Source organism: Bison bison, unplaced genomic scaffold (genome assembly GCF_000754665.1).
Source record: "Bison bison bison isolate TAMUID 2011002044 unplaced genomic scaffold, Bison_UMD1.0 scf7180017864384, whole genome shotgun sequence".
In the NCBI taxonomy this organism is placed as follows: Eukaryota; Metazoa; Chordata; class Mammalia; order Artiodactyla; family Bovidae; genus Bison; species Bison bison.
Genome location: NW_011494956.1, coordinates 16236630 through 16260197, shown reverse-complemented (window position 1 = coordinate 16260197; position 23568 = coordinate 16236630). Strand labels below are relative to the sequence as shown.

At 47.0% G+C, this 23568-nt stretch overlaps 1 protein-coding gene across 1 annotated transcript in view; it reads left to right on the top strand.

Moving 5' to 3' along the window:
- EPHB1 (EPH receptor B1) overlaps positions 1-23568 on the top strand; it is a 328791-nt gene that overhangs the window by 158332 nt on the left and 146891 nt on the right. The window contains 1 exon segment of the mRNA XM_010858306.1: positions 13231-13386. Coding sequence (XP_010856608.1) covers positions 13231-13386 — 156 coding nt within the window.

Sequence of the window (23568 nt, the reverse complement as noted above, 5' to 3'; positions counted from 1 at the left end):
GGTAGAGCACCAAACATTTTATATTCATTATCTCATTTAATGATCAAAACAAATCTATGAGATAGGGCCAATTAATTCCATTTTTACAGATGAAGAAACCAAGACTCAAAAAAAAAAAAAAAAAAAATGATAGAACTTGTTTCCTATGACTTTGGAGTAGTAGCGTCTATAACTTAGAAGCTGGCACCCCTTCCCCAGGAAGTCACATTGCCATAAATTATATTTAACGCGATGCACACTGGTTTTTATTGGTTGCAAGGAAATTTACCTGATTTTAAAACATTCCAAATGAGCTCTCAAGTCTCTGGAGTCAGATAGCCTATGTTCAGTGCCTGTCTCCATCACTGACTTTGGGCGTTGGACAAGCTGCTGACTGTGTTGACCCTCAGTTTCCTGATGGGAAAAATGGGAATAATTGTAGCTTATGTCTTTTAGGAATGTTATGAGTATGAAATGAAGTCATGCTGAGCACCTGAGTACCTGGCCCTTGATAAATGTGCTGTTTAAATGCTGATTGTTGTTATTATTAGTTATGTTATTTTTATTGACACAACTTTGTAACCAGTTTTAGCCAATGAAGGTCAGTTTGACACCCACAAACCTTGCCTTAGAAGGTTGCATAGGGTGGGAGGAGAGCACTCAGCATCAGCCCCCGACTGTGCTCTGCAGGAAAGGCTGGTCTCTCGTTCAATATGAGACCTCTGCTGCAGGGAGAGGGTAGCAAGGAAGAGCAGGCGCCCTCCTCTGCAGTGGAGGGTTCAGGTGGTGGTCTCCTGTCCCGCTAGGCTCCTATGAACCCATCAGCCCGGGACTTGTTTCCTTTGGGAATATCCTCTCACAGGCTGCTCAGGAGGACTTGCCCATCTCTCCCCACTGCTACCTCATGGTCCTCCCTGGGCATCTGCACCTGTTGCTCCTTCCCAAGCCCTCCCTCACATGGTGCCTTCAGAAGGACGGCTCTTTCGGTCTGCCCTAGGTGGGCATTGAGAGATAAGTGCTAAGTGCCACCCACACACCTCTGAGCTTTACTGCAAGCTTCCCCCTTAGTCATGTTTAATTAACAGACCTGAAGGTAACTGGTGATGCTCCTGTATCATTACATCCAGGAACTGCAGATAGGGAGGATGCAGAGCATGCTGGAAATGACTTCTCAACACCTGGGAATAAATGGTCACCAGAGAGCATACAGCTCTTCACCCCTTTTCTGCCCTTCCTCAGCAGGAGCCCTTTTTCAGCTGCTCTGAGTTACAGCAGCTGCTGGGCCATTCACACAGCCTCCAGGGGTCCAGCGCCTCTGATGGCTGTGCTCAGCTGCACAGAAGGAGGGTGTCCTCCCTGTTCCAGAATCTGCGAGCCCTGTTTCCCTGTTCATATTTGGTGAGGTTCTCGAGCGAAAGTCATGGGTCAGACCAAAATATTCTGCCAACTTTGTCTGCCTTCAGCCTTTTGGATAAATGTCATGTTCAATCCTACTTGGAGAATCTTTTGGGATGCATATAACCTTATTATTTCAATACTGATTATTACTCACAGCTCTTTCCCTTTTTGTTAGAGTTGACTCCCAGACTTGCAGAGTGGTGCACCCACTGTCACCGCAGTTAGGAGCTGAGACCAGTCCCCTACACCCTCTTGACAAGGGCAGGGCAGAGCCGATCAGACCCTACTGATTCCTCTGTGACCTTGGACAGGCCCCTTTCCTCTGACAATCTGCAGGAGGCCCCTGCCCCAGTCTTTATGCCACCAGGCTAGGCCAGGGCAGCGTGCGAAAAGGATTCATTCATGTCCTTTATCTTTCAACATGGCTCCGGTAATCCAGCTTGAGAATTTCAGCCTCCAATGCTTTTGTTCTGTCATTACCAAAAAATAAAAATAAAAATCATTTCTTTTGCTCACTTGTCCCACTTAAATGGTGTGTAATAGTGTTATAGATTGATGGTGTTTATGACTTTGTGACCAGGGGAGAAGCTGGAAGTTCCACTGTGCCCATTTCTACTCCTGCATTTCTGTAAAGGTCACAGCAAAATTATTTTATCAAGTACACTGCAGAAGGAGAAAATCTTAATCTTATATTATACATATGCAGCACTTGACCTTCTCGTGAGATGCGGCACCTCTTAGCTACACTTACTTAAACATAATGCAACTCTTCCCCGGATGCACACAGAGAGAATAATTAGGTTCCCTGGCATCCCAGCTGGAGAGGAGGCTGTGCAGTGGGGCTGACCTCAAAGACAAAAAGGAGAAGGAGTCGAGGCAGGCGGAGACAGGGATGGGGTAAGCTCCCCCAGGGCTGCAGCGGGCTTATCCTGATGAGGCTGGTGGAGCAGACTCAGGCTTGTTCTGGTTCCCTGAGGCTTGTTCTGGTGCATCTCTGACCAAGTTATCCCTTGCCTTCTCCTGGCCTTAGTTTCTCCATCATAGATCTAGGATGGGCCAACTCTGATCCGTGGGTACCAGCTGCCCGGGGCAGGGGTGGGGTGGGGGGCATTATGTTAAAGATTCTGAGCTCTGATCTGGGTTGACTGGGAATGAGTGCCATGATTGATTAGTGATGTCTGCCATGGACAATATGGGAGGTGGTGATGATAGCTATACTGGCTGACCCTCTTCTAGGGTGTTTCTAAGGTCTTTTTCCACCCTGACTGCATGTGATTTGTGGACTCAACAAAACCCCAGAACGAGGAAGCTTGGAAAAGGAGAAACAATAACCTTCCCTAAGAGACGAGTGCTGTTTACCTTGTCAGATTTTGGAGAGGAAATGCAATTTGTGTGATGCATCCAAACATGTTTTGTTTTTTTTTTTTCTTTTCCTACATTGTCACCGAGAAACAGAGAGAGCAGGGGACAGCAGTGTTGTTTCTGGGTGTGTTCACCAGGCCTGGCTGGCTGTGTGCGTGCAGGTAGCCAGCCCTGCCCCAGCCACAGGAAGAGGAGGGTGGCTTCTCGTCATTGTCCAGCCTTGAGAAATGCAGTAAGAAGTCACCTTCATTTATCTTAAACACTTGATCATAAATTATTTTTTTAAGGGAATCCATCAAGTTCTGTGTCGGTGAATACTTAAAAATAAGGCTTTTCTCAAAGGGTAAAATAAACACTTTAGTTAGAAAATGTGGGAAGCCACCTGACTGCAAGCATATGTCCCCGTTGCCTGCTGCCCAGAGAAACCAGATTGACAGTGCTTTCAGAGCATTGGCAGGCAGGCTCTGACGTGGGTGGGAACAGGGCCTAGAGACGGGGCATCTGGGGATTCCCTGCCCACCCCATCCCCTGACACAGCAGTGGGAGCCGAGGCCTGGCAGCCCTGCGGCCCAGAGTGTCCGATCAGGAGAGGCCCATTGGAAGGTCTGAAGTGATCTGACCCTCATTTCTGCTTTGTCGAGTTCCAGGGACCCTGAGGAGCATCTTGGGTGGTGGGGTGGGAAATGGGGAGGCCATATTCCCTTAAAGGAATCTGTCCTGCTGCTGGCAGCATGCTTCTGCTCTCTGCTCAAGGACAGACCCCTCCTTCCCCTGATGTATCCCCAGCATGTGCTCACCTACCTCCTTCACCACCTGGCTGTGACATTAGCTTTTCTCCAGGAGGCCTTGCTCTGTCCCTGGAGCCCCACATCTGAAGTATTCCATCTTCACTGGCCATCTGCTACCTATGGATCGAGGACTCCTCCAGGCCCCCTTCTACATCTGATTCCCTGCATGTCTGCCCTAACTCCTCAACAACAGCCCTCTCCTCTCCCAGTGTAAAGAAAGTGACTGTCTTAGATCTAACTCAGGGCACACAGGAAGTACCCCTCAAATGAGTCAAACTTATAAAAGGGAAAGGGCTCTGTCAGGCTAAAGCTTAAGCAGCAGTTCCATGGGGCCCCCAGTAGCTACTGGCTGTCAGGTGGCCTGTTGGGAAGGCACTCAGGTAGCGCCGCAACCTTCAGGGTCCAGTGACATGGAGTAGCTGGGGGCTGGGTCTCCAGCTAGAGGCCTCCCTCCCTCCCTGTCCAAGGTCCTGAAAGATTCCTGAGTGAAGGATCCTCCTCAGGGTGAGGGCCCTGTTTGCTGGCTGGTGGTGGGGAGCAGACCCAGCCAGCTCCAGGAGGAGTCCCCACCCCACTTCCCCATTCTTCCCTTTCCTAATGTCACTCTCAACCCCCTCAAAGTCATAGGGAAATTGAACTCAATGCCAGGGTATAGGGTTTTTAAAAGAGAACTCCAGGAAGAGGAAAATGCCTGGCCCAAGTAGATGAAGTATGGAGGGCAGGCTTTCTGGCACTGGTAGGAAAGTAGGGGTACAAGCCATCAACAGGTCACTTAGCCCAGTGCCTGACATCCAGTGGGGACTCCGTGCATACTGTTGATGAATGAGGGAGGCCCAGTTAATCGCCAGCTCCTCCTCTTCTAATGACTTTTGACTCTGTTCCCACTACCCCAGTGATTATCACTCTTTCTGGGCTTTTGAGACTCTCTTTAGCTGTCCCCACTCCTCTGACCCATTCTCTTCCCAGCAGCCGGTGTGATCTTTCAGACACAAAAAATCTGATTGTGTTTTTTCCCCAGTGTTAAACTCAGCAGTGGCCCATGACCTAAGGATCAAATCTAGGAGCTGACATGAAACTCAGCCTCCTTATCAACTGACCCCTGCCCGCTCCACATACAACAATTGGTCACAGAAACACTGCTCACAATTTACAGACTGACTCATGTTTTTTTCCTCCAGGGCCTTTGCACATGCTGCTTTCTCCACATGGAGGGTGTTCTGTCTCCCCTCACTAACCCACTTTACCTCTGCAACCTATTCAGCTTCTATTAATTCTTTATGTCTTTACTTAGGTGTCAGTTGTCTGAGACCCTCCAAGCCTCAGTTAGTGCCTGATCTGGCTTCCAAAACTGATTCTCTCTGTTGGAATTTCCAGTTTAGAGTCTCAGAGGTTAAAGCGTCTGCCTGCAATGCGGGAGACCTGGGTTCGATCCCTGGGTCAGGAAGACCCCCTGCAGAAGGAAATGGCAACCCACTCCAGTATTCTTCCCTGGAGAATCCCATGGACGGAGGAGCCTGGTGGGCTACAGGCCATGGGGTTGCAAAGAGTCGGACACAACTGAGCAACTTCACTTCATTTCCTCCACTAGGAAGTCAGCTTCATGGCGGAGGGCTCTTTGTGTGTTTCATCCACTGGTAGATCTCAGTGCCTGGCATGGCTCCAAGATTATATTAAGTGGCCAATTTAAATACTTTAAAATGAATGACAGTTGAAAACATTCAGTCTGGCTCCTTGTAGAAAACACCTAGCCGCTATTTATTGAGGTGATGCTACATTCCAGTATGTTTGCATATATTATACTGATCATCACAAAACTGTAAGAAGGAAGTTACTCTAGTGTCCCTGTATACAGGGTTGGGGGCTGAGGTCGAGGGTTAAGTAACTTGCATAAGATCACATAACCAGGGAGTGGCTGTTTTCACAGATCCCAAGGTCAGAATGTTTCTACTTTACCTGGAGATCCTAAAGCAGCAGTTCTCAAACTAGAGCTGTGTCAGAATCCCCTGGAGGGCTTTGGAACACTCAGATCACTGGGCCCCACCCCAGCATTTCTGGTTCAGTAGATTTGGAGTGGGGTCTTGGATTCTGAATTTCCACAAGTTCCCAGGTCCTGCTGCTGGTGGTTCTGGTCTAGAGACCACAGATTGAGAATCACTGGCCTAGATCATAGAAAACCCCTAGGTTTGCTTCACACTATCCCACCACCTAAACACTGACTTGGGCCAGGACTGCAGAATGCAGCCCTGAATTCCCTGCTGAGAGGCTCTGATCCCCAGTCCAGTCTCCCTCCCCAAACCTGGTCTTGGCTGCGCTGTGCCCGGCTGTTCCCTAGGGATAGGTGCCATCAGGGACAAGGATCTAAGTGCCTGCCCCTCCCCTTTGGGACACTGCTCTTCTGTTTGTCATCCTTCACTTCTGACCAGTGATCTCCCCATTTCACCAAGGCTAAGTGCCCCTGACCCTGACCCCGCATCTTTAACAACTTCCCTGCTGATTGATGTGTTCTAGGCTTGCTGCTGCTACTGCCTGAGCAGCTTAATAGCACTGGAAGTTACAGTCTCGTCTATGTCATGGTGCCTGCAGCGTTCATCAATTTCAGCAAGTGTCACTAAGAGTGATGCGACTGTATGACACAGCTAAGTGTTCCCTCTGCACAGGCTGTTACTGCTGGCACTGAGCCCATGAAGGCAGGGACTGGAGATCCATTTGGCCCCATGTATACAGTCAGACACACCTGAGTACTCCAGCCCACTTCCTGCTGTGGCCCCATGAATGCTGTGTGTGCCGGGCAGCCTCTACTGCCAGGTCGCCTCTCCTTCCAAGTCCCCCGGACAAGTGCTGTTCCTGTTCTCTCCGAGGCTTGGGGCACTCTTTTCCCTTTGCCTCACCCTCCCATTTCTGCGTCAGCTTTTGCCTATCCTTCAAGGCCTGCGCGTGTGCCACCACCTCCAGGCAGCCAATGCATGTGTCTATGTGGAAGGCCTGTGCTCAGTACCAGGGAGAAGAAAATGCAGAGAGGGCAACACCTAGCATCAACCTTCAGAGACCTTTCCATCTAGTACAGTAGTTGGATGATCCACTGGGTGGATGCCTGGAAACCACTTCTCTGCTATTGGTTTTCTCAATACATTGCCCTCACTATAAGGGAAAGTGGGGGTTTCACAAGGCCTGGGTCCCACTGGGATGTCCTGAGATTGTTCAGGGAGACCCATGTCTGGAAAACACACAGACTGCTGATGACATAGACAGGGAACCCCAGCACACCTCCTTCAATGGAGCTTCATGCCTGGAGGCCCAGAGTCAAGAACCCCTGGGGTCAGCCTCTGTAAAGTGAAGATGAGGGAGGCATTGGGTCGCCAGCGTGAATGTACAAACAGGGCTCACCTGAAGCCACAAGACCTCAGAGTAGAGCCTTGCAGAGCTGTGCACATGCCCTGCATAAAGGGCTTGACGCCGCCCCTTTTGTCGGAGAAGGCAATGGCAACCCACTCTAGTACTCTTGCCTGGAAAATCCCATGGACGGAGGAGCCTGGTGGGCTGCAACTCATGGGGTCGCTAAGAGTCCGGCAGGACTGAGCGACTTCACTTTCACTTTTCACTTTCATGCACTGGAGAAGGTAATGGCAACCCACTCCGGTGTTCTTACCTGGCGAATCCCAGGGACGGGGGAGCCTGGTGGGCTGCCGTCTATGGAGTCGCACAGTGTCATGACTGAAACGACTTAGCAGCAGCAGCAGGAGCAGCAGCAGCAGCCGCCCCCTGTCCTGCCCACCACGCCCATCCTGGAGGCTGCGGAGGTGTGTCTCAGCCACTGCCCACCCCAGCAGGCTCCTCAAGAGCACCGGCAGAGTTTGGAGACAAAAGGGGAGGTTGAGAGGCAGTGAGCTCAGGGCTGTGAACCTCTTTCTTTCTCACCAGGAGCACGAGCCTCGCCCCTCTCACTGTCACCCAAGAGGCAGGCACACCTCCCCAGCCAGCTGCTGAGCTGCACCTGCCTTGAGAAAAAGGCACCCGGTTCTTAAACAGGGGATGAATATTCATTGGCATGAACCTTTGCAAACTCATTTGGGGGAAAAAAATTAGATCAGGAGAAGTAATCAGATTATTAAAAAGAAAAACCAAGGACAGAAGGCGGCGGTGGAGGGAAGCATCGCATTTAAAATGCACGGAGAGATTTCCTTTCTGCAGAGAAGCTGTGACCCCCTGGACCATGCACCGGGAATAGTTAAGCTCTCCCACATTCCTGCTGCATAAAAATGTTTCATGAGGCCTCAGTAGAGGGGGAGGGGCAGAGGCAATGTGCACCCTCCAAGTACAAAAATTATAAAATAATGTTATGAGGTTTTCATTTTATCTCTCTTGGATATCAAGAAAAATTGTGAGAGCTAAAGAGGCTCTGGTGAGTGCTGAGTGACAGGTTAAAGGGCTCCAATAAAGATTAGATGGTCCACTATCTCCTGAGGAAATTGCATAAAAGTGGTTATTCCCTCTTGCTTCTATTAATTTCCTCTTCCTGGCTGCTTGGAAATGCTTCATAACCTGATGCTGCAGATGGGGACGAGAGGCGCTTTCCATTATCTCAATCACTGCACTGTTTATGAGACACTTAATCTGTTTCTTTATAAAGTAATAGTACTGTTGGTGATGGATTTAGTGTCACGGGGAGGCTGTGTGCAGGGAGGGCGGGGAGGGGGTTCTCAAGAGCATTGTAAGCTCTAGATGATTCCTTACATCCTGAGGCTCTGAGAAGTTGGGTGGGTGTTTCAAGGTGCCCTTCTGGATACCAGCTAGAGGTCACAGGTACCAGTCCCTTGTTGCTTGAAGTGGGAGGGAAATGCGTATTTTGCTTGGGGGATAGAAAATACACACATGCTTAGGGACCTGGTACTCATGTCTTGTCTGTTGCTCTCTGCCAGAGTCAGGGGCGGGGAAAGATGTGTGTGCGTGGCAGGGGAGGGGGTGCCACCTAAAAGCTGCATTTACCTGTCTGAACCGTGATCCTCTGCAATGGAGTCAATGGAAGTCACCCCCACCCTTTTCTTAAGGAAACAAAGCAATCTGGGCTGTGCTAGTGTCAGAAACGTACAGCCCTCCAAGTCACAGGTGTCCCTCGGACAGAGGTCTTGTGGGAATACACAGCAAGGCCCTGCGGCTCTTCCTTTCCCACGCACCTCCCAGAATAGTGATGAAACGCTCCCGGTGGAGATGGGCCTGGGTACTCTGACCTAATTTTCCTTCCTACCTCTCCTGTTCTTCCACCCCTTCCCTTCGAGTTTTGTCTTAGCCTCTCTTGAATTTCACCCCTTAGTCGCCACTGGAAAATGCTTCTTCTGGTCCTCATGTCATAGTGGGGGATCCTCCAAGTCAGGCACTTCCTGTCTGACCGGTCCCCCCACCCCTAAGCTAAGAACACACACACCAGCGTTCCATTGTCTGCCTCCTCTCTCACCCCACAAGGAAGGGCACTTCCCAGAGCCTGTCCCCTACCCTCTGGGCTCTGCTTGCCTAGATCGTCTATAAAATTAGTTGAATGATTTATTTATTTTTTTTTCTCCAAATTTTTAAAAGGGCTTTATTGATAATAAAAAATAAAAAAAGAAAAAAGAAAATTTAAATTAAAAAAAATTAGTTGAATGAGAAGTTCTTGACTATAGTAATAGTGCTGACCTCAATTTTAATCAAGAGAAAGGCAACCCCTGAGTTTTGAAATGATATTAAAGCAAGTAACTGTGTTATCAACTTCAAAATTGCTTGACAATTTTGGATATGTGCTTGATTAGGTGATCACAGCATTTAATTATTATTTTTTTGAGCCTTCAGGCAGGTGTGTGTGGCTGCCAGAGCCCTTACCATTCTCTACTGTGTTACTCCAAACTGCTTTATATACTCAGGTGACTTCTCTGGGCTGAGGCCATTGCTTTTGCTTCTCTTGGTCTAAATTTTTTTTGTTAGCCTCTAAAAGCAGCTCCATGTATCACCTCTAATTAAAGCTGCTTTTCCTCAAGGGGTAGCACAAATTTCTTATTTATTTTTCTATGTTAAATTTCTAGTAACGTAACAGTCTTATTAACTTCCATTTCTTTTCAGTGATGTCTGATACAAGATGAGTTAAAAAAGGCTCTGTGGACTAGTCTGGCATGCTAAGCATTATTTAAAGCATTAATTCTATGAGAAAATATAGCCCAATTATGCTGACAAGTTAGTCTAAATGTTCAATAAGTGAACCTAGGAATATGGCTTCTTTATAAATTAGGGAATGCCTAGACATAGATTTTTAAACAATATTAACTTATGAAATCTGAATATTAATGAGATTCATCTATTTTGTGATTACCAATAAGAAATATGTTACAGATATAATGATTCCCCCATTATACAAAGCAGAAATAATCTGTGCAGAAACACATTTTTCCTTTTGGTCCCAGGATTGATTTGCCCATTTTGGGACTCTAAGCTTATCAATCTTAAAAGAAAACTTATTTTTAAAAGGAACTGGAAAAATGAGGGTAAAGAATTAGCACTGTTTAACTCTTACTGAGCCTAGGTAAATTTTCATATTTGAGTTTAATAAATTCTAATGACCTGTGGGAGTTTTTGTGAGAAGTGTTAAATTCTTTTTTTATAAATTCTTTGTACGGATAAGCAAGATGAGGATGACATAACTTGCTAGTGGTCACCCGGATAGTATCCAGCTGAGCCAGGAATCAGACCCAGGACTGTTGCTAATTGGGGATGGAGTCTTGCCCCCTCCCAAGGCCTTTCACCCCAGCCCTTCTCTGAACTTCTCTCTTTTGAGGTTCAGCTTGGCCCCTTCTCTGTCATTGCCCCTCCACTGTGGAATCACCTCGTTCTGGAGTCACCTCATTCTGGTTCTGCCTTCCTTCAGCAGAGATCTCAGAGGCAGACACTTTCTAACTCCCTTGCTACTCATGGACATCAGGATGACTGTTTATGCTGTTAATGTATTAAATGTAAAGAAAGGAGGCTTTTAAATGCTGGAAAGAAAGTGAAAACACCTTGTTTCTCTTGGACTGATACATTAAGAAAATTACATGTGGCAGGGCTCCAGTGAATGCGTGAGTCACCATGTTCCCCTCCCCCACTTTCCAGGCAAAGAGCTTCTGCTGTGTTTGGGCAGCACAGGCCTGGGATTTACATGTTCTCCCCCTCCAGAACTGAAGGAGGCAGCAGTGCTGGGTGATCCGCAGTAGAAAAGGCCAAGTGCTTCTCACGGGTGAGAAGGACGAGAAATGGAAAGGAGAAAGGGAGAGGGGAGGAAAGAGAAGGAGAGACTTTACTGTGTGGGTCTGAAAGGATAAATCTGCAAGTCAAATTCTAGGACACTTTGGGTGTACTGTTCAGTTTTCCTTTGGTGTTTTATTTATTAAGCCTTTAGTAGAGATTTAAGTTTTTTTGCTTTTTGCTTTCTACCCAGAAGTTTCTTTTGAATGTGCTGAGACGTGTAGTGAGTGGCCCATTTTCACATGAGTTACAACAGAAATCTTTTTTTTTTTTTTTTCTTCCCACCCTCTCCCTCTCCCTACAGAAATCTTTAAGATAAGGTTACTGAAGCATCTAGAGAGTGTTACCCCAGTGTGTTCCATGGAACTTGAATCCCAGGAGATGTACTTCAAAATAGGGGTTCTTGGTGAGAAATACAGCATTCTATATCCCATTTTTGGAAGTTCTGAAAAATTCTTATTAAAAAATGAAATGACCTTTTTAAATCCACAGATGCAAAATGTCTGACCGCAGACCCCTTTTGTGAGTAGCTGGTGTTAACAACCGAAAGGACATGGACTCCTTGGAACATGCTTGAGTTATGCCATTCCAGAACATTCCATGACAAAAATGTCCTCCCATTCAAGATGAGCTCCTGCCCCAGGCACTTCCAGAGTGACCAAAACCCTTTAGCTCACTTCAAATGAGAGGGTGAGAAAACTTACCCAGCAAAGGAAACAGTTCTTTCTTGTCTTGGTAGAAGAGATATGGATATTTTCCGAATAGTTTATATGTATATCATCGCTATTACTTCTCCCACTGTGTGATTCTAGGCAACTTTTTTTAACCTTTCAGTGTTCCAATTTCCTTATTAGCAAAATGGAGCTAATAATAGCTATCCCGTAGAGGAATGCATGTAAGCACTTAACAAGAATGTTAACAGATGGTGGCTACTGCTACTGTTAAAAAATACTCTGCACTTTCCAGAGTATTCCAGAGTAAAAAATACTCTGCACTTTCTACTGTGGCAGTGTTCACATGTGTGCACGCTAAGTCGCTTCAGTTGTGTCTGACTCTGCAAGGCTATGGACTGTAGCCTGCCAGGCTCCTCCATCCATGGGATTCTCCAGACAAGAATACTGAAGTGGGTTGCCATTTCCTTCTTCAGGGGATCTTCCTGACCCAGGGATTGAACACACATCTTTTATGTCTCCCGCATTGGCAAGCAAGTTCTTTAGTGTTAGTGCCACCTGGGAAGTCCCTGGAAATGATCACACAGTATTGTGGTTGTATGACTGCATTGGATCAAGAACTCCTTGAGGGCAGGTTCTGTTCTCAAAATTCCCTGGGTCAAGTTCTTAGCAGGATCATATTAAATGTCTGTTGAATGAATTGGTGAAGTATGTAAGAAAGCCAGTTGACTATGAAATTAGTTTTGCCTGGTCTCAAAGGAAGGATAAGCCAGAGCAGGTTTCTTGGGGACCAGAAGAGTCAGGAGCTGGGATAGTGAGAAAGGGCCTGAGGGAGGAAGACAGGCAGGGCCAATTTTCTGAGGAATCAGCAAGGCAGGAACCAGATGTCTGGAATCAAAGGTCTCTGGAGATGAGGCATGGTAAAAGCTTGAGGAATGGCCTAGAGCCAGACTTTTAGGGGCATGGCTCTTCACAGGCTGACCTGTGGAGAAAAAAGAATAATTGCCTTATATCTGTGGACAGCTCTAGTGGGCATTGGGTTGTACGAGGCATTCCCAAACTTCCCCACTGACATGTACATGATAGATGATACCAAGTGCATGACACATTCCCTGGTGCACTGCCTGTAAAGCCATCCTTCTTTGCCCCACCCCCACCTCCAAGCATTTCAAAATGCAATTAAGGGAGAATGATGTTGTTAAGCCAGTAACCTTGAAATCACTTTAATTTCTTCTTAAAGAATCAGTCATGAATTTCAGCCCTTTACCATCATTCATAATAAGTGTTAACACAGCTCACAGTGTCCCTCATGTGTGTTGCAATGTGACATTTAAGAACCATAGGTCCAGCCCATTGTCAACCAGGGCATCGTTCCATCTGAGTACCGGTGAAAATCCTTCACTGAGTGGATCAGGGTAAGGCCCCAACTGTTAACCAGGTGGAAGAGGGAGGGAATAACCATTTATAAAGCACTTATGCCTCAGACACTGAGCTATACATTAGATTCATTTTCTCAATTAAATCTCTCGACACACCTGAAAGGGAAGAATCATTATTCATATTGTTCAAGTGAGAGAGGCCATTGATATTGGGAAAATATATTTCACTAAGGATGTTTGAAGACTCGGAAGTTTTAAGTAGGGGTTTCCTCTATCCGAAATGCTCACTTTGAGCAATGGGGTATCTCACTGTCCTTTTTAAGGGGACAGAATGGTTCATTGTCCAGTTCCGGGGAAAGGCCTCTGTGGCCCCTCTTCCATTAATTCTAAGACAGCATCTTTATTTTCCAGCTTGCCCTGCAGGGATGTTCAAGGCCAGCCAGGAAGCTGAGGTCTGCTCTCACTGCCCTTCCAACAGCCGATCCCCTTCAGAGGCATCTCCCATCTGCACCTGCAGGACCGGCTACTACCGAGCGGATTTTGACCCCCCCGAAGTGGCATGCACTAGTAAGTGTATAGTAGGGGCTCTGGGCTGGGGAGTTTGATTGTCTGATAGTGCAAGTGGTGGGCCTGGGGCAGGGAAGACTTAAGACACCATTCTCCAATTGCAAGGTACAAAGCAGAAATGCTGGCTGTGGTGCTGAAATGAACAGCTCCTTGCTGGGCAAACAGGGTCCCTCTATCAGTATTAGTTAAGATAGGTTCTTTCTTGGTCCTCTCCTCCCAGATGAGAGGGCCTTCCTCCTACTCAAGCAAGACAATTTCTGTCCACCAGATGGTTAAAAATGTCAAATGGAGAGTTCTTTGAGTGCAAAATCAAGGTGCACCAAGATGCTGGAACAATTCCTGGTAACTTTTCCAGTCACCTCCTCCAAGAAGATCACTTGGTCTTCACAGCTGAGACTATCCTCTCTTTTCACTAGGCTTCCTGTATCTCTGTGACCAGGCTCCCCTCAGAACTCTCATGATTTTACTAATTGTCTAGTAAAATTTTTCTTTTTTTCTAATGTAGATTTTTATAAAACAACATTTTTTATAGTTTCTGATTATAAAGTTAATGCACGTTGACTGGAGAGAATTTGAGCAGAAATGAGTAGATATGAAAACAAATGCAACCATATTATCTATATCCAGAGATAACCACTGATAACTTATTGTGGCAATGGATGTGGATTCTACTGAACAGTCAATGGAGAAGTAGAAAACAGAATTGAACACTTTTAAACAAAAATTCCTATTTGGCAGTAGCCATTGATCCCAACCATTGCTTCCCACTTTGTCAGCCAGCTGCTGATTTCCCCCTGTTTCAGCTTTTTTCTCATAAGGCCTCTAAACTGTTCCCCACCCAGCCAGGCTCAAGAAGCCTTCCTTTGCCTCTCAGTATTTCCCTTTTTTAAACTTTATACTGGAGCTTTGACTCAGTGGTAAAGAACCCACCTGGCAGTGCAGGAGATGCGGGTTTGATCCCTGGGTTGGAAAGATCCCCTGGAGAAGGACATGGCGATTCACTCCAGTATTCTTGCCTGGGAAATCCCATGGTCAGAGGAGCCTGGTGGGCTACAAAGAGTTGGACTTGACTTAGCAAGCAAGCACATGCATGCATGGTTGCTTTACAATGTTGTGTGAGTTTCTACTGTACAGCAGAGTGTCCAGTCATCCTTCACTTGTCTTTTTGGTTACCCAGTGAAGGCCCTTGTGTGCCAGGTGCCTATATGGTACATCCATGCCTCTGCCAAACGACAGGACCAGAGTCTAGCGTGAATCCCTGGGGCAGAAATTCTAGGGGCTGGGGCCTATGCATCAGCCCCAGCACTCTCCAACTCTCTGCTGTAGAGGGAAGGGCAGTCATCCTGCCAAAATGGAAGGGGGGCAACGCTGCTGCCTTGGGGGGAGGGCTGCAGGAGAGGAGAACTTCTCCACCATGTTCTCCCTCATAATTCAGCATCATGCAGAGATCAGAAACACCTTTATCCCTGCACAGCACTTTCAGGAACTTGCTCTTCCTCTCCTAAGTGTGGCAGCCCTAAAATAGGGATACTTTTCCCTTTCAGTATTCTTGTTGCATTCAGAAGTCAGTGCTCCAGGTTAACCTCTAATTATGCTAGAAATTTCTTCTGTATTGGGTAATGTTGCCCAGATTGCTCCGAGTGAGGACCTTTCCTTCACCTCCTCTGACCGAACTCCTTCTGCCCACCCCAGTATAGAAAGCCACGGAGGAAACATTACACACATATTTGCAGTTCTGATGGGCAGAAAAAAATGACTGAACTCCAGGTAGAATTTCTTAATTCTGGCCTTGCAGTATATATAACCTTTGCTGGATAAAGCAGAAGAATGAAAGTGTCTTCTAGATCAAACTTCTGAGGTCAATCAATGCTTATAGATTGGAACTGAGAAAAAGCTCATCCTTTTGTAAATTGATTTTTCCCCAGATCTCTCTGGGTTGATATGAACAGAAATGATTCCATTTCTGCTGACTGGAGTCCCAGTCTTCCTTTTGTGGTACCTCTGTACTGATTTCTGAGGTTCTTCTGTGTGTCCCTGTGAACCCGACAAGCATTGTTTCACGCACTTCTTTAGAAGCCACTTAGGCTCAGTCTCTGCTTCCTGGATATCCAGACTAAGGACCAGTCTCCATGATTGCCAAAATCCAGGTTCTCACAGCCTGCATCCTGAAAACATTTCCCTCCGCTCTCACAGACCCTCTCTTACTGGCCAGCCTCCCTCTGCAGATAAACTCGTGAAAATAAAAGTCTGGGACCCCAGCTTCCAACTCCAGCATACACACCCTATAAATCCATCCAGGGCCTGAAGAAGGCTGCCTAGAGAGAAGGTCGGGCAGTGACAGATGTGGAGCTCATTGCCTTGTAGCACCTCTCCTTTTACCTCTCACATGACATCTCCCTTTTATCTCCTGTCACCTGACCTGATGTGCTTGAGCCAACAGGGCTGATTCCTGGTATAAACAGGAGCTTCCCAGAGCCTTCACTCTGCACACTGTAGACCTTCACTGCCCACTGCTCATTCATGTCCTGAGTCCAGCTCATTAAACTCAGACCTCCCAAGCTTTTCTCTCTTGCACTGGCAGCTAGCTCTAAGTTAGGCACACCTTTCCAGCCCCTATGTCCAACCACAATCTCCACATGTTACCCAGAGTGGGGAGGTGAATGCAGGACTTGTCAGGATGTCAGGGTGTGGAGGAATGTCACCACACCCTGTACACAGCCCTGAGCTCTTTCAACCTCCAGAAGCAGAACTCTAGGGTCTGGCCAGAAATTGCCAAATCAGAGTCCCAGTTGCCTGTAGAGATCTGGCCAAGAGCAGCTCAAGGACACATTGTCCAGCTCCAGGCTCTGGCTGGCAGGGGCCAGCAGTGGGTAAGAGGACCCAGAGGCCGGGCTGGCTGGCAGCACAATGCTAGGCAAAACAAGTGTAAATAAACCTATTATTTTATTGAGCCTCATTATATATTTGATTTATTGTGTGCCAGGGAAGTACTGTATGAAAAAGTCAATTTGTTGGCTTTTATACTCTCATTAGGGTTTCCTTTTAAAGCATTCTAATTGGAGGTGCCATCTGTTCTCTTAAAAAGGCATCGCACATCACCAGTCTAAATAATTTTTCAGATACAAGGAGCATATCTGGAGCTGTGGAGGCCGGGCACAGCCCTGCCCCATGGCCTTGGGTCTCAGCTGGTTCTGCAGGTGGAGCAAGGCAGCCAGCATGGGCCTGGCCAGCTGATAGAGGGTTGGTGGGGGGGATTGGTGGGCAGGGCCCAGGTGCTTGTTCATTTCGCAAGTGCATACCTCTGTCCAGGCAAACAAAGGATGGTGATGGCCCGATGAGGTGCTGGGAGGACCCGGGCAAAGGGGAGCTCTGTCCTTCTAAAATATATAGGACGGTGGGTGCCTACAGTGTTCAGGTCCGGGATGTGATGGGGGAAAGGGACACAGTGTGGGAGCCTCCAAGAGCCTAGGCCTCAGGCATGCCTGTTGCCACTGTCTTTTAATGAGGTTGTATCAGTAGTCATTCACTGACAATACTGGACATTTTACAAAAAAAGTTTATGATTTAAAATGTACTCTTTTACAAGGCTAAAAATATCTGGAGTTTGCTAAAAAAATGATGTTTTTGTGACTCTTGCTAATCTCATGAAACAAGCACCACATATATATTCATTGTATTTTTTATAGTGTTCAAAGTGTTAATTTATTCTAAATTAATCTAAACATTTAAAATGCATGACAACTTTCATAGCCCTATGTGGGCATTTCTTTATTTTCTTTTTAATCTCCGGGGAGAACCTAGGATCTCCTTGACCTATGAGATGCCCTGGGAGCCCTAAGCCCAAGCACAGCGTCCAGCCCTATGCTTGACAAAGTTCATGGATTCAGCAGGGACTTGGATGCACCCCAAGGCTGTGTCAGAGGGCTGGGGTGGGCTCTTAGTGAAGTCAGAGAAGAGGGGCATAGGGAGCTGTGTGAATGAGTCTGTGATGATGTTGCTGCTGCTGATCTTGGACACCCAGCTCCCTTCTTCCTTCTTCTCCATCCTCCTTGAGTCTGCCAGTCCTGGCATTCTGGATCTGCTGCATCATATCTGGCCAACTGCCCCCTTGTCCTGTCATGGCCCTATGTGCTCATTTTCAGGAAGAAGACTTGTTCTCAGCAGGGTTTGGAGGGATGGAAGGGAGGACTGAGAAGACTGATGTAAGAGTTTAGGGTGCAACGCTGCAGCATGTCAGGGCTGCTCTCAGAGACAGGACAACCTAAGCCATGGATGGGATCAGGTGAGAGCTGAGGGATGGCTACAGGCAGGTCACAGATCACAGGTGACATCACCCCCACCCCAACCCCTGCTAACAGAACCCCTTGAAAGAAGCTAGGCTATATGGGGTGCTCAGTGGGGACCACCTTTAACGAGGAGGAATTATCAGTAGGCTACTTAGAGAAGTGGGCAGGAGGAGAGATCAAAGGGAATGTCCAGCCCCACCAGCCAGGAAGGGTTGCAAAGGCTCTAGGCTGGGGAGCTGAGATTCTGAACATCAAGGTTACTGACGTCAGCTGAGGAAGTTTCTCACCTTTCTCCTCCCGCTTCCTCCTCCTGAGGCCCCCTGGGGAGTCTTGGCACCCCAAACTGCCCCCAATCTCCTTGAATAGGTCCTGGGAATGCTGATTGAATCATCGATTTGCATGTAGCATTGGGAAGGTGGGCTTGGCACTTCACAGACAGAAGTTTGAATCTTGTCTCTGTTTCTTACTGTTTCTGTGAATTGAACTAATTTCTTACCTTTCTTACATTCTGTTGTTTTCTTCTCATGACCTCATAATAATGCATGCTTCTCTGGGTTGTTATGCGGATTAAACAAAATCATATTATGGAGTCTTTGGCTCAGTGCCTGGTTCATAGTAAACTCTCAATCAGTGTTAGAACTTGCTTTGGTTACATCCCTGGAAAGTGTGAAGATTGCAGCAGATATGGAAGCTTCCAGTGTGATTGGAGATCTAAAAATAAAAGTGATGTCCTCAGGGGGAGAACAGGTTTGATGCCAGCCCCGAGTGTCACAGCAGAATCTATCGTACAGCTCAGATCACAGTCACCATTCACCTTGGCCTGGAGCTCTTGATGAAAACAAATGAGAAGGCGATGGCCACTGGGAGCAGACAGGCCGTGGGAGGAGGGGGCTGCAGACAGAGTGTCTGAGGACTCCAGGTGCAGCTGGCCTCCAGAGCTGAGAGACGCTGAGAACCGGGGCGGGAGCCGTGGCCAAGGAGCTGGGCTCTCAGTTCTCAGGGAGCAGGGACTCCATGACTCCTCAGGGCCAGACTCACTTCTTTCACAGGAGGGTCCCATGGCCCTGGGAGTGTGATGAGTGGGCCAGCAGGAGAGAGTTGGGAGCCAGGAATGCATGAGGAATTGTGCAGCACTGTGAGTACTGAAATGCATGTCTTCAGTTTTAAGTAATTTCTATTTATGGGGGAAGAAATGGAAAGGAGGAATTTATGAAGCAGGTGAAAATAGATAATTATGTCTTATAAAATTGCTGTCTGTGAAAAACTGTGTGAAAGGATTGGTGTAAAAATAATTGCCTTGTTACATTTCTGACCACAAAAACCCTTTTTCTCCATCACCCACATAGGAAAAACTTTGATGGATCACAGAGACAAGCTAGTACTTGTCTTGTTTCTTTATTTCTTCTTCAAATGCACTCGGTTCCCTCTGCCGTTTCGATCAAAAAGGTGGAGTGTTAGAAAGGGCTCCAGAAATTATTGTCCTATACCGCTGTCCCCTCTCATGGGAGACACGTTGGCAGCCAGTCCCTGTGGTCCCCCAGTGACCACCTCTGACTTTCCTCCTGACTCAGAGAGGCTGAGCAGCAAGGCAGGCACATTGGGTGTGGATCCTAAGGTGTGTGGCCTAGGACATGTGACATCTTCTGTGAACTGGGGCTTCTTATTGGCTGAATTGGGCATGATGGAACTCAGATTAGGAGGTTGTGGGAATTAATGACAGGATGTCTTGGAAGCCCCCAGGATGAAAGCTCATGACTGTCTGCCTCCAGTGCCACGACCTCACACACACTGAGAACTACCCTTTGGTAGCTCTGAAGAGGATGTTGGAGATGGCCATGTGGTGATGGAGATTCGCTGTTCCTCTTGCTCTTGAATCTGCCTCCCACAGCAAAAAAAAGAATCCACTCTTCCTTCTCTCATCTCTGCCTACTCCCATTTCTCTCTATTAAGCTCATGTTTCATCCTTTGTTGGCAGCTGTTAACCTCTTTCATCCCAACTGTCCCAGGGCAGCAGAGTGGTCCCTATGATAGAGGGAACATAGTCCTTGGATGGACTGCCCAGGAATGTGGCATTGCCCAAACTTGGTCTTTCCAGGCAGGATAAAGAAGAGGGGAGCAGGACTCAGGGGATGGAAGGGGCCTTGAGATGACAGAGAAAGAGGGAACTCCTCTGCAGACAGGTCTGATAGTCTTCATGCCACTGTGAAAAGTCTGTAAGGACATCAGATCATAACCTTCTTCCACCAATCCTGGGTCCTGCTGGCTTATGCTTGACAAGATGGCCAGTAATGGTTTCCTTTATAGCAGTGGTTTTTAGATGCAGTGTTTGGACAAGCAGCCTCAGTGTCACCAGGGAACTTGTTAGAAATACAAATTCTCAGCCTCTCTCTAGACCTCCTGAATGAAGTACTCTGGGGAGGGGGAGTGGGGAGAAGAAGAGGCAGAGATCTGAGTTTTAACAAGCCCTCCAGGTGATTCTGAAGCTCACTAAAGTTTGAGAACATTGCTTTAGAATTAGTCATGTTTCTCTGTCCTCTGCTTTATGACTCCTGGGGAAAAAGGCCATTGAGTGAATTCCTGCCGAGTGGAATCAAAGCGCCTGCTCCTCCCCATCAATGTCTTGTGTAGCAAACTGGAGAGACGGGGGGTTGGGAGGGTATGAATACATACCCGCAGAAGAAGAGAAGAGGAGGGGGTGTGATGTGAGTGTGTGTCAGTGTTGAGTGTTTCAGGGGAGTATGTCACTAGTTCTCAGAACCACTCCCACCTGCTCTGGCGCAGTTTCCATGACATTCTCTGTCTTGGGTGGTGGGAGCAGTGATGGAGGAGAGAGAGTAGAGATGAGTGAGCACTGCCTGGCTTGAGCAGGCTCAGGGAGGGTGGAGGGGGAAACTGAAGCAGAAGGAAAGTGACTGGTGACTGGTGGGGCCCGGTCCCCTGAGCTCAGATGGAGGATCAGGTGAGCAGAGTGATGGAGTGATGGGTCTCACCCCTCAGATGGTCCTTCTCACCACCTAGCGAGAAGGTCCAGAGGTAGCCTCTGAGTGCCATCATTTCAGGGAGGAGCCCTTTAGTCCAATAGAGCAGGAAGCTTCCCCCAGGGCGACACACTCCACAGGGCACAGGAATCCAGTGTTATAAACTGGGGACTGCTTGCTCACATGCCTACACATTGGGGATGATTTTAAATACTTCCCCAAAGCCAACCTTTTCAAAGCCACCTTCCTCTTCATCTAGGAGTTGCAACCTATTGAAAGAGGGCTACTTTACTCAAGGTTAGTTTTACTCATTCATTACTGATCAGGGCTTTAGGAAAAGTTCCACCATGTACCCATTTTTATAGGTAAAGGAAGTACTTGACTTTACCCTGGTATGTGATCCACACTTGCGCATAAAAACATCATTTGTGCTTTTGAAGTGGAGGTAATGTGTGTTTTCCTTGAGGTGAAATTCCAACAAGGGTCATGGAGGAACAAGTGTCATGGGGCAAGCTGTTTCTCTGAGCACCTGGATTGGGATAGTATATATACCTGGATGGAGAATTGAGGTCATGTGACGGGGAGCTGAAAGCTATTTATAGCTGTCACTGCTGTTTCAAGAAGGGTCAGCGTTGCCTGTGTACTTGGGCTTTCACACTTCTGTAGTCTACAATTTCTTTTCACAGTTGTTGGACCCAAGTGAATATAACCCTTAGGAGGCATCATGTAGCTCTACGGTTTAAGCTAATAGCTGGGCATAAGCGCTGACATTTCTGTTTCAGCTTTTCATCTTAAGAACATTTCATCTTATGGGCATTTGGAGTCACAGATTATTAACACCTGGAGTGGCCTTCTAGGTCCTGCCTCTCAAACTCCTCCCCAGTGTCAGCCTCGTCTCTCCAACAACCCTGAGAAGTGGTCATTTCATTTTTAGCTTTCTGAATATTTGTGATGACAAACAGCTGATTTTTTTTTTTTCCTGCAGGGTGGCTGTACTCCATTGCTAGGCAGCCATTACCTATCACTGTAAGAGAGAGCTTCTGCACCTTGGGTCAGGCTCTGCCTTCCTTCCCTCCTCACCACTGGTCCATCACTGAGGAGCAGTGTCCTGCGGGTGGAACCTTTGGTTCCATTGCTTATGAACAACTTTCTCATCCTTCCTCAATCACCTACTGTAGGCTAAACATCATCTGCTCCCGAATGTGCATGATTTCCTGAGCCTCAGTGTCGGCTGCCTATTCTGAATCTCTCACATTTATCAATCCAACTCTTAAAATATGGCAGCAAGAATGAAACATACAACCCTCACCCCCGAGCAGGGTCCAAAGAAATTTGGTGGCTCTTCTGAGACTGGGATCCCGTTGATTGTTCACTTTGGCGCAGCCTCTCACACCATGGGCTCCAATCAGACTTCTTTACTTCTAAACATTCAAAGTTTTTGTCTCTTCGGGAGATACTGCCCATCTGGGTCTTTTCTTTCCTGCACTTATCCTTGTAACTTCAGACCTCTTGGCCTCATGGGTTTGGGCACCGTGCTCTTTTAAGTGTACACCACTTTGAAAACTGATTTCAACTGACAAGTATTAGCGTAACTGGTTGAGAGTGTGGGCTTTGCGGTCTGTGCTCTAGGGCTGAGCTCAAGCACTGCTCTGACACTTTCCAGCTGTGTGATGTGAGGCAAGTGACACAGATCTCTGTCTCCATTTTCTCATTCATAAACTGAGTGTAGTGTTAGCATCTGCCTCACTGTGTTGTCAAGGGTATAAATGGAGTAATATTTAGAACACTATTTAGAACAGTGTTTGGCATACAGGATGCAGTCAGTGAAAGTAAGCTATTTTGTTTTACTACTATTATTGGAGTTGTGCACTCTACTTTTGTGCTATTTTCAAAGCAGCTTGAATCCAAGCACTGGAATTATCATTTAGCTAACACTTCTTCCTTTGGTACACAAGTATCTGTGTACTTTTTTCAGTTACTGTCCTTGAAATCTAGATACATTGTCTATATTCTTTTTCTCTAAAGGCTCATAAACTTTTAGACAAAGAAACGATGTCATTTGGCCTGACTTATACTTAGAGGCCCATGCTGGTTTTTGTCACTGTTTCCTTGAGGCTCACAAAGCATTGATTTAACTGTGAAGTTTCAGAAGTAGGAGGGGATTGAGGTAAAATTTATTCATTTAATCTACTCTCTTCTCTATTTTGAAAATCAGAACAAAGTTGTCTAATGCATGGCTGTAGGAGTCACTGTGGTCCTGAATGCTTCTTGCTGGCCTTCGGGCAATGGCTTTGATGTCTAATTTGCAGGCTTTGGTCCCAGGCAGGGCTGGTCTGGGATGGATGCTGGAATTGGATGGCAGCTATGGCTCAGGGTTCTTAAATCTTCCCTGCTCTAATTCGCCTCCTCAAAAGAGGAGACAGTCAGAGGCACGTGTCTGTACATCATCTCTCTTCTGCCAGCATCTTACTTCATTCCCAGGAAAGAAGGTGCATGCTCTGAATATTCTATTCAGATCTGTTCAGGTGTAGGGATTTCTCTGTCCACTGGACTGGAAGCTGTTGACATACTGATCTGATTTTTTAAATCTCCTCTGTGGGCTTACATGGTAGGTGCCCAACATAGCCAAGTGGTAAGAGCCCTGCTGTTGGGATCAGGCAGATCAGACTTCACTCTCGACTCTACCCCTCTGTTGCTGTGGTTACTTAACCTCTCTGAAACTCCATTTCTTTTCCATAAAATGAGCATATTGTTTATCATTGTGCCGAGTTGTGATGATGTATATACCTAACTCAGCATCAGACGTATGGTAAGGTCTCAAAAACTTGTCTTTGTTTTGGTTGTTATGAATAAGGTTTGAGTCATATCTGAATTGCACATTCCAAAATCAGAACAGAAAATGTGGGGCGGGGGGGTGG